Below are 14452 nucleotides of genomic sequence, written 5' to 3'. Positions count from 1 at the left end.
CAGCTCAATAGAGAATATACACAGTATTTTTTTAAAATCATTTTTATATTTTAATATGTAAAAAAAATTATAGTGAAATTACTTAATGGCAGCGTTATGATAAGCAATTACTGTGTCTGCATGTTAAGGCTAATTCTGAATGAAAACCAGCAAAGTGCTATAGGACAGGCGCAGGTGGCTTGCAGCGATGAATGCAGGTGCACCTACGTAAATTTTAACGCTGTGCTATTTTTACGTGCATTCATTATAAATGTAGATACAACACGAAGACACAGCCGACTTGTCAATTTTCATTTTTTTTTTATATATAATTTATTACTATTGAGCCTAGTATCTCTCGTAATGTGGTCTGGAGGCAATGACGTCAGTCCCGAATCCTATTGAGCATGCGTCTGGCTGAAGCTGCATGTATTTTCCCGGCGTTCCTCGGTTACTATAGCAACATCGTCTAAAGCTGGGCCAGAAAACGACGACAGGACGCCCTTTTTTTACTTGCAAGTCGCCGTCGTTGGTTGGCAGTAGTCCCACTACTACGATATTTCTGTTTTATCTACAATGCGGCGCTAGTTTTTTTTGAAGCCACCCGCCATCATAGCGATTTCTATGTTTTCTCTCTTTGTCTTGTTGGTGTGTTTGTGTGACCCATCAACTTCTTCTTCGTCTCACAGCCGTGCTGCTGCTGCTGCTAATGTTTTTACCATATGTGTCGGTCTGTGCACGTTGTCTCCATCATCTGCCTCGGATAATTGACAGTCTTGCGTCCGAAACAGAGGTGAGAAAACCAAAGTCTGTTCCCCTGTTTTTCCTGCTTATTTCGAAACTTGGCAGCTTGTCCTGTTTGAGTGTGTGTTTGATTTGATCGTGAACTGTGTCTACGTATAGAACTGGTTTGGGCCGTATAATATCGACATCACACTCTATAGTATATAATATCCTATATAAGAATATCAAGATGACGACTTAATATCCCCCTTTTTCTATATCCTCTTGTTGTTGTCCGATCGATACGCATTTGGTTCCCCCGTTTGTGCGCCACGTCGATTAACCTGTGTCCGATCGTCCATGATGTCAATGAGAGAGCATCGTTGAAACTATACGAAAGTCTGTGGTGGTATACTATATACCGTATTGGTCCTTTTTTTGTTGTTGTCTGGCCAACTATTTAGACGTTGCGACCGGAGAGAGTCGTGGACTCATAAATGATGATGTGATTCGAGTCCGTGTAGAATTATAGGCGCCAATTCTGTTGGCTGGATACTTGTGTGTGTCTATAAGTCTGTGGTGTTGTATTATTGATGGCTTGGAAAGTGTGTGCAGGTGCGATCTCTGCTACATTTATAAAGACGGTTTGTGTGTGTGTGTGTTTGTGAGCGACGGAACAAGAATAGAGTTTCCCTGAAGATGGTAGCCTAGCCTATTGCATGGTCGGCGGGTGTCTCTCAGTGTGCTGAGCCTGGGTCGCGGAGAAGAGAGAAAGGGATAAGTATATATATAAGAGAGAAGACGAAGAGAAGAGAGAAGACGAAGAAAAGTGTGTGTGGTGCAGAAAGAGAGACAGAGCGCGCGCGTGTGTATGTGTGTTGCCAGCGAAAATCAATAGGTGGTGGGACTACGTATATGCGTACACATCGCAGCAATAGAGGGAGACTCCACTATAGACGGGCTCGGAAAATTATAAGGTCCCCCCATCTCTCTTCTCTGCCTGTACTGCTATAGCCGCTTGTTCGTTGTCGGCCACCGATGTAAGCTGTCTGAACCGCATCTTGATGCGACGTCTATGTAATATGTGTACACGGACCAGCATACCAACGGCCGTTTCGCAAGTCTGACGGGACAATGTTTGAAAATTTTTCACAAACGGTCAGATATCATTTCAGAGAGAAGAAAAATGTTGGCAGGGCGTGTTATTTCTAGACGGTTTCCTATGGCGGTCGCCGCGATTTCAACCCTATAGACGTCCGACGACGACGTAGACGTAGTAGTATATCAATAGAGCTCTTTGGTGTGTGCGTCAGTGTGTGTGTATTCGATATACATCTAGTGCCATTGAATAATCAATGATACGACCCACTTTTGCTCTAGCCTAGTCACAGCACACAGGGCGTGCCGCCCTCTGAGAACTATATAGCGCGTCCTATATAATAATATCCTCTCTCTCGTTGCGTGACGTTATTCGGTTTTTGCGTTCCGCTCTGTCCGGCATCGACAGGATAACACAACTATAAGCTATATAACTCTAAACTATTTATAAACGACACGTGAACACAATAACACAGCGCCAGAAAATGATGCAGCTATGAAAATCTGTGATGACGTATAAACTCGGACGGCTAGACAGATTTGCGAGAGATATAGTACTACACCGGGATTGTATAGTTAAACATTCATAGCCGCTTGTTGTTGTTGTTCTGTCTACGCAAGTAAATCGTAACACGGCTGTGTCTTTTATGCCAATGCGTCCGATATATGCTTTGATGCGAAAGAGAATTGAATTGATATCGTTATGTCACAGGAGAGCAGATAGAGAGACGAGATTTTCCCGCTGGCCGTCACATGTACCAACTCAACGACGTAGGACGTTAATTAATGGCCCCCATAAGAATAAGAAGCCGGTCTCATGAGGAGTAAATCAATGCGCCAGCTTTGACGCACAGACAAGATAAACAAGAAAATGAAAAAAAGGAGAGAACAAAAATATATATATAGGCTAAAGCGCAACGTCAAGTTATCAAGGATCCCAAGCGTTGAAAGTAGTTTCCAACGTCATCGACGGCTCTCGGCAACAATAATAACAATACGATGCGCAGTTTCACGGAAAATAAAAGCTAAAAGATTTTCCGGAACTTGATTTTAGACGTGCTCGTGCTCTTCATCCGGTGGAATCAAGATTAGCTACCGTAGTGAAACAAAACCTATTTTCTATCCGATACGATCCTGGCTATTGAATTTGATACGATGATCTTGAATTAAAAATAGACGACCATGGAGGTGGACAACAAGCTAATCGTTGGCAATTTTATGAGGAAAACGAAAGGCGAATGCGCAACGTATACCCCAAAGCTCCTTCAAAAACAAATTTGATCTGAAAGCATCAGTGACATGAATCAAAACCGACACCGTCCAGTGTTTCCCAGTAATTTCCATGTTTCAAAATCCCGATCAGATTAGTTTTAAGTACACTCACGCGCGTAACCTACGACACTATTCGGCACACTCGGCTGCACGAGAGAATAATGAGAAATGGGGAAGGTTCAAATCTATATAGTTCTGTATATAGCAGCAGCAGCAGCAAAGCCAGTCCACAAATAATGCTGATGGGGTCGATTGAGTAAGACGGAAAATTCAGGCCACTATTGTGTTAAGGCGGCCTATATAGACGAGTCAAACGCCCTCCCCCTCCCTAAAAAAAGAAAAAAAAAGAAAATCCCGAATGACGCACGCACGTACCACGCACGCACGACGTCCTCGACGACACCAACCAGCATGCGCCGCGATCTCCACTTTTGCATTCCCCGTCGTCTTCGACCGTGACAAAGAATAACACCATCAATACAAAATATCAACACAACCCGTCTCTCGTTTCTCCCATCAAAATTTAAAAAAAGAAATAAGAGGCTGATCTAATATAAGAGCGTTTCAAAGTTGCGGGAACTACTCGTCTGCTGTGTGTTTACTTTTGACATGTCGTCTGCTGCACTGTTAAAAAGGCATCTCGATAGAAATTTAAGATGTCTCCCTCGTATAGTCGAAATATAGATTATCTTGACGCTTTTATTCCACAGAAAGAACATCGAAAAAGCTTTTCCATTCTAGATAAATGTTTTAAAAGCTTAAAACGGTTAGAATCGTTATTATTTCTCTTTTGACCTCGTGTACGATGCTACTTTGCTTATCCATACACAAAGCAAAGGTGATGGCGATTATATACCGAAAATGAATACTCACGTGGTCCTTTTTGTTGTATGTCCGTTGAATAGTTGGATCAGCAAGAACGTAACGTCTAGCCAACGAGATTTGAGAAGGAGACAACCAAAAGGAGGATCAACAACATTTTGACAACTTTTGCCATTACTATATTGGATACTGCCGCCTATTATGGTTGTTGGGATTGGCGTCCCACCGATTGGAATGTCCCCGCATCTTCCTGATCACGCCATGGAAAATCAGAGTAGCTGCCCTTCCGGCCATATTACAGGTTAGTCTTCATGTTTTCATTTACTTTAAAATGATTTCCTTCAACAAAGTATCACAGCGATGCACAGATAGTCATTCAGCTCTTGGATTAACCATTGATAGTTAGTGTTATTTCAGCAGTTACTACCTTTGTTTCTCAACGCGAATATTTTATTCACAAACGGATTGAGAGTTTTGTTTTCTTGCTGTACTTGTGACGCAATCCTGAAGAAATATCACCATGTGACATCTGTTGAGTAAGATCAGGAAAACTGGAAAATTCAGAATTCGACGAACTGTAGGAAAGATTTGAGTCTTGAATCTATTAGAATGTGTTTCCTAGTCCTCTACTAGACAGATAAGATTAATAAAGCATACACGATCATCAAGGGTTACATCGTGATTTGGGTGAAAGGCTATAGAATCACGTCATCATCTACAAAACTAAACTTGATGCCAGTGTCCCCGTATTATTACTTTTATTAGGATTATTCATAATTTGCTAAGCTTGAATAAACAGGTTTCATTAGATTTAGAAATGCAAGTATCGGCGATGCAATCAGAGTTAGGGCAATTCAAATATGTTACATGCCACTCTGGGGATCAATTTCAAATCATGTTTGGCATCAGTCAATAAAATATAAAGCTCATTGGATATAGTAGACAAGTTCGCAACAATGCTGTTCTATTAGTAGACTGATATTTTGGAATGTGACGACAATCTATGAATGCTATGGCGACCTGTATAAATAAAACGTAGAGACTGTCTACATCGTCACATTGTTACGTCCAAGTCGCAGTGGCATGTATCGAACGCGCGTGTGATTGTGTTTAGCAGTGGTTCACTTGTTGCGCAGACGTCAGATTTCTTTGGAAGGGGGAGGGGGACTGAAAATAGACAAGAGAACAGAGCACATACACGTAGAAAAGGCCTAGCGTCAAAGTGCGTCGTAGGGCGTCAAGCTGCTCCGACCGCTCCTGGCCGGCAGGCTCCGCCCTCGGTTAATGCGGAAACCCTCTGCCCTCTCTTTTCTTGATGCCTTCCTCTATCTATACGGTGATATTACGACTGTGCTCGTATTCACTTTTTTGTTTTTCCTATTTCGTCTGGTTTACCATAGACCGCGACTGGTTTGTTTGATCATGAGCCCTTGGAGAGTTATTTGATCAGCGAGGACACTTTGGACGCTAGTAGTCGTTGGTTCGATGCAGACGAATGAACATCAGGGGTGATCTCGCTGCCGAAGAATTGTCATTTCTAAATAGCGTCGAGTTGGACCATCACAAGAGAAAGTGCTCTTTGATTGTCGTTGCCGATGCTTTTTACCTGCGCCAAATCTGTGCCGACATTAACGAAAAGAAACGCCCCAAAAACAGTCGAGCCGATGGGTTATTGTCGAAATAATCGACGGCCCAGCAAGCTGGCCTTCGTAAATCGCCTGATGGTCAGCAAGTCGAGTTCGGTCCCTATTATCAGTCAGGAGCAGCAGCAGAACTCGTTGTCAATTCTGCGCCGGCCAGCACTACCGTTTCTACGCAATTGGAATTGTTGGACAAAGAACTACTGGCGATTTCCAGGTACCAAACAAATCTCAGCTCTCTAACCCAGGGCTTTGGCAACAGTATATAGCTCATCCAGGGTACAAGCTTGAATTATAGCGGTCGACCGTGATGTTTGCAGTCCAGGTAAACTCTCTCGGTCCGCTGAATCGTTAGTAGAGAATGCGTCATAACTATTTCTTGACGTCGGCATATTGCCCCATATATTATGCCAGCCACTTTTAGGGGACGCCGATATATCCTGCAAGACAATAGCATGCCGCAATGTCTCTGCTGAGGTCGTCAGCTGGTTGTTCCCTTTGCCCCGCGCTGGATGCGAATCGATTTTGGCTAGTGCCTTTAGACAGTTGACGGTGGTCTTGTTTTCAAGTTTCAATTCGCGTGCATGATTGTCAGACAGGCGATATTCCTCCACGCGTTCTCGTTTATGAGCTCGGTCTGATCTCTTACCAAGCAAATCTTTTGGGGTTACACCAAAATGATTACAGACATTATTCCGCTGTGACCGTTCACATCGATCGGTTGTTAATCATTAATGATTCCCATTTTGAAATTAGAATGTAGCACCCGTAAGATGTCGTCCGAAGGAGTCGCCGTCTCATCGACGTCGTCCATTGGCAGCAGCAGCATCGGTGTTGGAGGAGGCAGTGGCATACTCCTGGACGCTGAAGACCGTTCCAGCACCTCGCCGAGTTTACCATCCCTGTTCGGACTGCCTTTGAGGATCCGATCGGCTTCGCTACCGGCACTGATTGAACTTTGCATCATGTGTTTCGGTATGGCCAATCCGCAATGTCATATTACGTTATGATGAGTCTTGTAACGATTTTCTCCTGATAACGATGCAGATGACGAAGGCAGTGTGCTGGAATCGGCCGTCAACTACCCCAACATCTTCTTCCTAATGCACAAATGGTTCACGACGTCCGAGTCGCTGGCCAACGACTTGTGGCAATTGTTCGAATCGGGTAAACCGTCCTATCATGGCGACTATCTTAGTCTTCTCGCCACCATCCAGCAGAGTGCCAGAACAGACGCCAACGGGAGCCAGGAGATTGGTCCTTCTTCACGTCCGCCAAGCGTTATCCTGTCGCGAAAACAGGTAAACTCATTGTCTTCTCTATAGTACTCCAAATTATTTGATTATTCTGACGATCCATTGTATATTCCAGGATGATTACAACGGAAACCTAGGCCTGAGAAGTCCATCTCTGATGCGAACATCCAACGGCCGCTCCAATTCGGTCCTGATCCCGAGGCCGGCGTGCATCGGTGCCGAAGACGACAACTACTTTAGCTACCACTACAGTAAACTCAGTGCCATGGCCTGTGAAGGTGTCGACATGTCCAATCCGTCGATGGAGAAATCGAGTTCCACCGATAAAAATCAAGTGGACCCACGGCCCAGTGAAACCTGTCCAGCGGGTAGCCAATGCAAGCACGATCGGCTAGCCTCGTGCCAAATCTACAAATTCCGGCGCTCCGTCTGCTACGCCGTCCGCTTCTGGATCCGACAGTTCCCCGTTCACTTTGACCTGGACGCCAAACTGTCGTCTCTCATCAAAGATTGGCAACGTTGGCTGACCGCCGATGATCGATCCAACTACGCCGAACTGGCCCCGCTCGTTGATCTCGGCTGTCTGCCATCCTACGACTGGATCCGAAACATTTCCGTTCGCGATCCTAGCGTCAAACATTGCCGCAAAGTCTCTTTGGTCTTCAATCACCTGGAGCCGTCCGAGCTGGCCAAACATTTGACCTACCTGGAGCATCGCATCATGAGACGAATTAGTGTAAGTCTTCTTTTATTCTGTTTCTTCACCTGTGTCTCAATCATCAATTTCAAACGCGCCTACAGACACGTTCGACGATGCTTCAAGGTCTGAATCACTAGATGAGGGGTCGTTGTAATCACGTCCGATGGAAACATGTTGGTTCCGCGTTCGGCTATTTCCTCAACATGTGCACTTGTGACTTATACAATATTAGTCGAGTCGGAAGTAGAAGTGAATCTTCAAGTGAGCGGAAATCCCTGATTTCTCCGAGGTCACGCCTCTATATTTCTTTTGTGAACGACCGGCTCAGTCACGCTTCTTTTTTTTCCCGAGACGGAAGAAAAGGACACGGGTTCGGTTAAGAATGGCCTGACACTTCATTTCCTTGTAGCTAATACAATTGGGTTAAGCGGGTCCGCGTTCAATATACAAACCTTTTCATGTAAAATGATACGGGAAATAATGTAACACGTCCCGAAAAAGTGCCATCAATCCCCCGGCAATTAAATTATGATTGCCCGTTAATTAATTAAAAACAAAAAATGAATTTGATTAATTGTTTTGTTTTTTTATTCTTCGGCTATTGCGACAGTTTCAAGATTACAAACAGTACGCGGTGACCGGATCACTAAACGACAATCCCCGTCTGGAACGGTCGGTCAACTTGTTCAACGGTCTCACTCAGTGGGTTCAATGTATGGTCCTCAGCCGGAGCACACCTCAGCAACGAGCCGAAGTCATCGTTAAACTAATTGACGTTACCAAAGTATAACAAAATCAATCATAATCAATCAAAATTTCATTTCAATTCATACCGGTTGTTATTATTATTATCAACACAGAAATTGAAGGAACTCAGAAACTTTAACTCGCTGATGGCCGTCGTTGGCGGACTGAGTCACAGCTCCTTGGCTCGTTTAACTCGGACGTCCTCACGCGTTCCGGCTGATTCGCAACGGACGCTGGCCGAACTTACTGAATTTCTTTCTTCTTCTTCCAACTTCTCTAATTACCGACGAGCTCTCCAAGAGTGCAAAGGCTTCAAGATACCCATTTTGTAATGCTCCTTTCAAATAATAAATGCTTTCCATTTGGGAAAGCAGCCTTGACCCGACAGCGAATGCTATACCTACATTGACCGATTAAAATCATTTTAGCTTGTAAACTTATTTTAATAATCATCATTTGTTGATGTTGTGTTTTGACAGAGGCGTTCACATGAAAGATTTGATTTCACTTCACGTGGCTCTCTCGGATTCACTAGAGGGTGGCCTCATTAATTTCCGTAAGATGGCCCAACTGTCACTCATATTCCAAGAGCTCCAAGAGTTGCAGAACGCCACACCACCACCTGGAGCCAACATTGATCTCGTCAACACCTTAAGGGTAAGAGTTGTATTAAAAGTTAAGACAGATCGCTAAAAAATTCTAATCAAGCAAAACGAATAAAACTTTCAACATTAAATAATTATTATCATTTCATTGATGTGCAGGTTTCTCTGGAATTGGCTTACACAGAAGACGAAATTTACGAATTGTCACTAGCTCGAGAACCTAGAGATTCATTATCCGTAAATATTTACCTTCGCCATTATACAGCAAATCCAACAAATGTTTAATTATTATTTGTTTACAGCCGCAATCTTCACCTACCAGGCCATTATTACTGGGCGAATGGCCAACGGCAGGACAAACTAATCAAATGCAAACTTCTTTAACTCCCAGTACAGCCGGCAGCTTAGTTCCAGTAAATATTTATTACGAAACAATTCAATATTTTAAAAATGTTTCATCATTGTCATTGATTTAGCACGAAACGTCGCGGTCGTCGTCGCTTTCTTCACCTCAGACCATTTCACTGCCACTGCCAACGGAATCTCAGTCGCTGCGGCTGAACTCGGCCGGCAGCGATCACGAACAAGAAGGATCGAGTGGCGGATTCGGGACGGCGGAGCGTAAAAAGACCTTAGAGGAGAGAATGAACGAAATGGTCGACGCTGTTTTCGGTCAACCCAAACATGAGCTGCTCAAACTCATTCAACGTTCGCCTCCATCAAGTGGTGCAGTCCCGTCATGCGTGACGAGCGACGAATTGACACTGCAGCAGCAACCGCAACAGCCATCCAGTGCAGTTATCGAAATTGACAGCCAATCCAGACACGATTTCCAAGAGACGAATTCCTTCCGACCATGTACTTGTGCCCACTGTAACGGACTGGTAATTATCGCTGGATATTAAATTATCATCATTTGTGTCCTGTTGTTTATATTTCATTGTCAAATAGTTATGGGGACCACTTCGACAAGGATACAAATGCCGAGAGTGTGGCCTCACCGCCCACAAGATGTGCAAAGATGTTATGACAGTTACGTGCCGCCCTAAAAGCCTGATTACAAGTCCCTTTACAGGTACTCTATTGATCATACGATTCATTTAAAAAATGTCTGAAAATGTTTTTTTCAAAATAACATTATTATTTTTATTATTGAATTATAATAATGATTAAATAATTAAATAATAATAGCATTTTGAATAATAAGATATTAAAATTTAGGTTTCATTTCAATGAAATTCGTTACATTACTGTCCTGTATTTGTGTTTGACAGAAGCATTTCAGAGTGGTTCAGGTAGAACGCGTTTCCGGCGCCGGAAGAAGTTGAATAGTCATTCGGATGTGGACAGCTTGGAGAGCGGATTGTTGGCCATGGATTGCTCTTGTGATCTGAGTTGCCAGTCGCCTTGCAGTCGCCGTTCCAGCATGAGCATGTTGCACCACCAACAAGGATCTTGTGATTCCACCGATTTCCATCACCAAGGTACGGGCTCACCCTGACCAAATTTCCAGAATTGTCCTGTTTGCACACCAAATGTCATATTTATGGTCTCTACTGGCTTTATATCCTTTCACCCATTTTTAGGCAAAGGGCAGGCACACATTCACGTGCCCAAATCAGATATAGTAGCTCCTTGATATCCGGATTGATATCTCTTGTTATAAAATTGAAATCATCCGGTCCTGAGGCGAAGTTCTATCCCACTATAGTTACAGCAAGTTACCTGCAGGCTATGATATAAGTCTAGCATCTGCACTCTGTTCTTATTTTCTACGGGTGCATTCATCCTTCCGACGAATATTTATTCCCCGGTAATATACTTCCAGGAACGGGTAGGGCTTGTACATATAGAAGGATCACTCCGTACACAGCTCTATGTACGCTGATCTGATACCACTTACCTCTTTTTTCCATCCGCCACTCACGCTGATTAAAAATATCAGCCCGGCAAGCCAAAGGAATCTCTCTGAAATTGAATCAACAAAAAAGGGGGCCGGGCCTCGATCGAAAAGACTTGATCATTTCCCTTGAGTTTTCGAATCTCGAGCTCGCATAATTTCTTCTGATTTAAACTAAATCCCATTACTAAATCTCGCAACGTGAGCGTGTGTGTGTGTGAAAAATCAATGCGACACCCGCTGCTGCGGCGTGATGTGCTGCCCACGCTTCCACCGCCCGTTCAAAACACAGCAGACCATTTATTATAAATGTAGATTCCACCTCTAGTGAGAACTTGTCCGATGCAGGTTTCTAATACGTCTAGTATTTATAGCTTAGGCTTATTCAAAATTGCATGAGGCCCAACAAGGCCCCCCGACAAAAGGGATCTCGTATTACCACACCGCCGACAAGTTTCCATGTACTAGCTGCTTCCCCTTCACAATCCGACGTAGATGCATGAAATCACGGAAACATGTGCATAGGTACGGATAAGTGTAACAAAAAAACACAAACCAAACAACCGAAGCTTTCATTACTCTCTTTTTATAAAAGGATTTGCGACAGCTTAGCATTTTGAAAAAAGAAAACACACAGTGAGGAAGAGCTTTTTAAGATTGTAGAAATGTATTTGTTATTTACATTTACCGCGCTTATAGGCCTATCTACCGTATTCAATTGTATTTGCATTTTAAATCAGTTCGGGGTCGAACACATACAGCACTCTAGATTTTCTCAACGATACGGCCTCGTTCGTAATGATAATATTGAATTCCTATTTGTTTTTTTAAATTTCAGATCGTTTGTCGGACAAGTCTGACAAATCAGCGTTGCTCGGTGGTGGTCCGTTGGTGTCTGTTGGATCGGGTGGCGGAAGCGAGACGAGTACTCCGGTGACTTCGCGTAGTCAATTTTTCCGCAGCCCAAAGCGGCGCAGTTTGATCGCGACCAGCAATTCGGCGGCGGGGCCTGTCGCCGCCAGCAGTCCCATGCCCATTCGTCAGCGCAAGTCTTCGCTTTCTTTCACCAGTCCTTGTCGTAGTTTTCCAGGTATAATTCTCATAATTGGCAGACTAGTTTTCTTTTTTTCTTTTTTTAGAATGACGTAATAAAAAGTTGATTGATGGATCAATAAAAATATTTATTTATTTGCCAGGCACCGATCCGTCCATTGAAGGGCAGTCATCGTTGGCGTTGCGATCCTCGTTATCCGCGTCCCCAAGGCGGAAGATAAGTGACACGCTACATTTTCTTGGGTCTCCTTCTTCGTCGTCGCACAAGTCGTCGTCACCCTGCCAATGTCACGGGCATCATTCATGATCGACGTCAAGAAACCATAAAAGGAAAACAACAAACAACAAACAAAAGGAATTCAGAGCGAAAGAAAAAGACAAGAGGACTTGACTTGGAGCAGAGCGATGAGTTCAAGTGCGTCGCCGGCAGTGAGCGCACGTGTTGCGTTGGCACGGGAATCGATAGGAATGACGTGACGTAATTGGTGTGTGTCCTCCCACGCTATACTACGTGAGCGCGTGTCTAGCTCGGTGGGCGACTTCTTTTTCTCCATATCCACCACATCTGCCACGTCCTTGGACTCTGTCCGACTGAATGATCGACAATGTGGCTCTCGAGTTGTTAGAGTATCCATATTTTACCTGAATGACCGTAGCAGTACGTATATCCCCCCCCCCCATGTTCACACCGTGAAAGCCTAAAGATGCAACACATTCAAAACAACAAAACCGAAACCACACGATTTGAAAGATAGAAAAGAAATGCGGTTTTGATTGAACACTCACTATACTCTATGAAATCACAAAACGACTGCTGCAGCTCTGGTTGATATTTCATTTGTGTTGCATCACTTTAGATTCGAATTCGAAACGAATTCGACCAATTATTTATGCTATTTCTACGAAGAAGCACAAGAGTGACATGAGATCTGGTGGAATTCGTAGTTAGAAGTTCCTTCCGCGCACGCGCACAAACCAAAAAACAACCAAAAACCAAAACCATCATTCATTATGTACATGTCCTATATTGAAAAAAACAAAAACATAACCAGTCATCGGCGCTATATATAAGTGATCTGTGTCCTTTTACATATTGCAAAATGCTTCGCTGTTGTGTATATATATATTTTCACGTCAAATGCCGTACGTATGATGTGTGTATGCGCGAAAGAATCCTTGTTTTTTCCTACCCCCATCAGAGACAATCTCGTATTACCTTCGTGACACGATCGTCACACTTATGATTGAGGTCTATTAGGAGCAGTTAGATTGTTACGTCATTTGGCCCCTTGATCATGCTTTTTCTGTTTTAGTTCAGTCGTCAGTATAGTTAAATATCACACGAGAAAGAGAAAATAGAAATCATGGGTTCATTCATATCGTGGAAAGAGAATTGTCAAATGAAATAGGATACCAAGAAATCACACCCACACGGGCGACACTTTTGAGTTTGAGCTATAGATGGCATATATCGATCGTCGTACCCTTTATCACTTTGCATTGAGAGTTGCATCATTAAAACTATATATCATCTGCCGCCGCTTCTTAATAGAAATTTGATTTCCGTACGATAGGTGCCTTTCAGTCATTTAGACCCGGATGGAAAAACAAACAAACAAATCCTCTCCATGAAACTGAAGCAGCAGGATCCCGAACCAAATCAAGCAAAGAATCCTCCTCCACGTTTAAATGAAGAAGAAGAAAAAAAAAACATAAAAGAAAAGTGTTACAAATCAAATACTGTATACGTTTAGAGTGCTCTGGGTGGGGTATAATCAGCGCAGTGATCGAGTTGAAACCATATCTGTCTGTACGGTTATCATGACCCCGTTCACTTTGAAACACTCAAACGCCTCTCCTGTTGTAGGTCAGTTGTTCATGGCCGTATCATCGTTCAATGCGGACTCTCTCTCTCTCTCTCTCTCGTGCAATTGTATCCCGCGTCGTAAATATCGTGAATCGTATGGCTACACACATCATTGTCATTGTGTATGCATTCCGCGTTATAAATCCCCTATATATGATCCCCCCCCCCCAAAAGAACAAAACAACAACAAATCAATACTACCTTTCACCTTTTCTACGGGTATATTACATTACATATAGTATAATATATATATATATATATATGCATACCTCCATATAATATCAGAGTATTTGTTTTGTTTTTCAAAAGCTAAAATGGATGACCAGGAAATGCTTTTTTCGTTTGTTTGTTTTGTCTGATTCTATATTAACCAATCAATCCAAAATGATTCCGTGCTGTGTTTGACACCCATCGCCCGATTTGATGTCCGAGATCAATTTTGATTTTCTTTCTTTGTCATTCTGTATCTCACCTGCCTGTTTCTTTACCGAACGAAAAATATACGCCGCCACTGTGTACAAAAAAAAATAAATTCAATTGACAGCCAAGTCGACTTATTCCCGGCCTCTTGGCTTCCTTTTTATTTTTTATTATTTCTAATTTGAGTAATTTCTATATATCGATATTGTATTATGGTAATTCGGAAGCATGCTGATTAGAACAAAATTGGCAAGTATCGTCTGCTTGAGATTAAAATTTCGAAAAAGTCGGAGACAAAGTTCAAGATTTATGTTGTTTTTCGTCATACTCCATGCTGTTTAGCGGGTAAATAGAAACTTAAGAATTACAA

At 43.0% G+C, this 14452-nt stretch overlaps 1 protein-coding gene across 4 annotated transcripts; it reads left to right on the top strand.

Moving 5' to 3' along the window:
- Positions 1-448: 448 nt before the first annotated feature.
- Positions 449-14203, top strand: LOC124191985. Of its 4 annotated transcripts, none has more exons than XM_046585073.1 (15): positions 449-772; positions 3978-4195; positions 6291-6509; positions 6582-6835; positions 6906-7526; positions 8101-8274; positions 8351-8565; positions 8717-8894; positions 9002-9079; positions 9145-9255; positions 9319-9726; positions 9794-9917; positions 10117-10326; positions 11581-11832; positions 11939-14203. In XM_046585073.1, exons 2-15 carry the CDS (start codon positions 4096-4098, stop codon positions 12100-12102), a joined length of 3108 nt encoding a protein of 1035 aa, XP_046441029.1. In that variant the 5' UTR covers positions 449-772; positions 3978-4095; the 3' UTR covers positions 12103-14203. The 4 variants fall into 4 exon arrangements, with proteins under 4 accessions (XP_046441029.1, XP_046441030.1, XP_046441031.1 ...); XM_046585074.1 differs by lacking the exon at positions 449-772 and adding an exon at positions 3685-3838; XM_046585075.1 differs by lacking the exon at positions 449-772 and having other exon boundaries at positions 3889-4195.
- Positions 14204-14452: the final 249 nt, after the last annotated feature.

This window comes from Daphnia pulex, chromosome 4, assembly GCF_021134715.1.
Source record: "Daphnia pulex isolate KAP4 chromosome 4, ASM2113471v1".
NCBI classification, from domain to species: domain Eukaryota; kingdom Metazoa; phylum Arthropoda; class Branchiopoda; order Diplostraca; family Daphniidae; genus Daphnia; species Daphnia pulex.
Note: the sequence above shows the minus strand (reverse complement) of the source record. Positions and strands in the feature narration are given on the sequence as shown.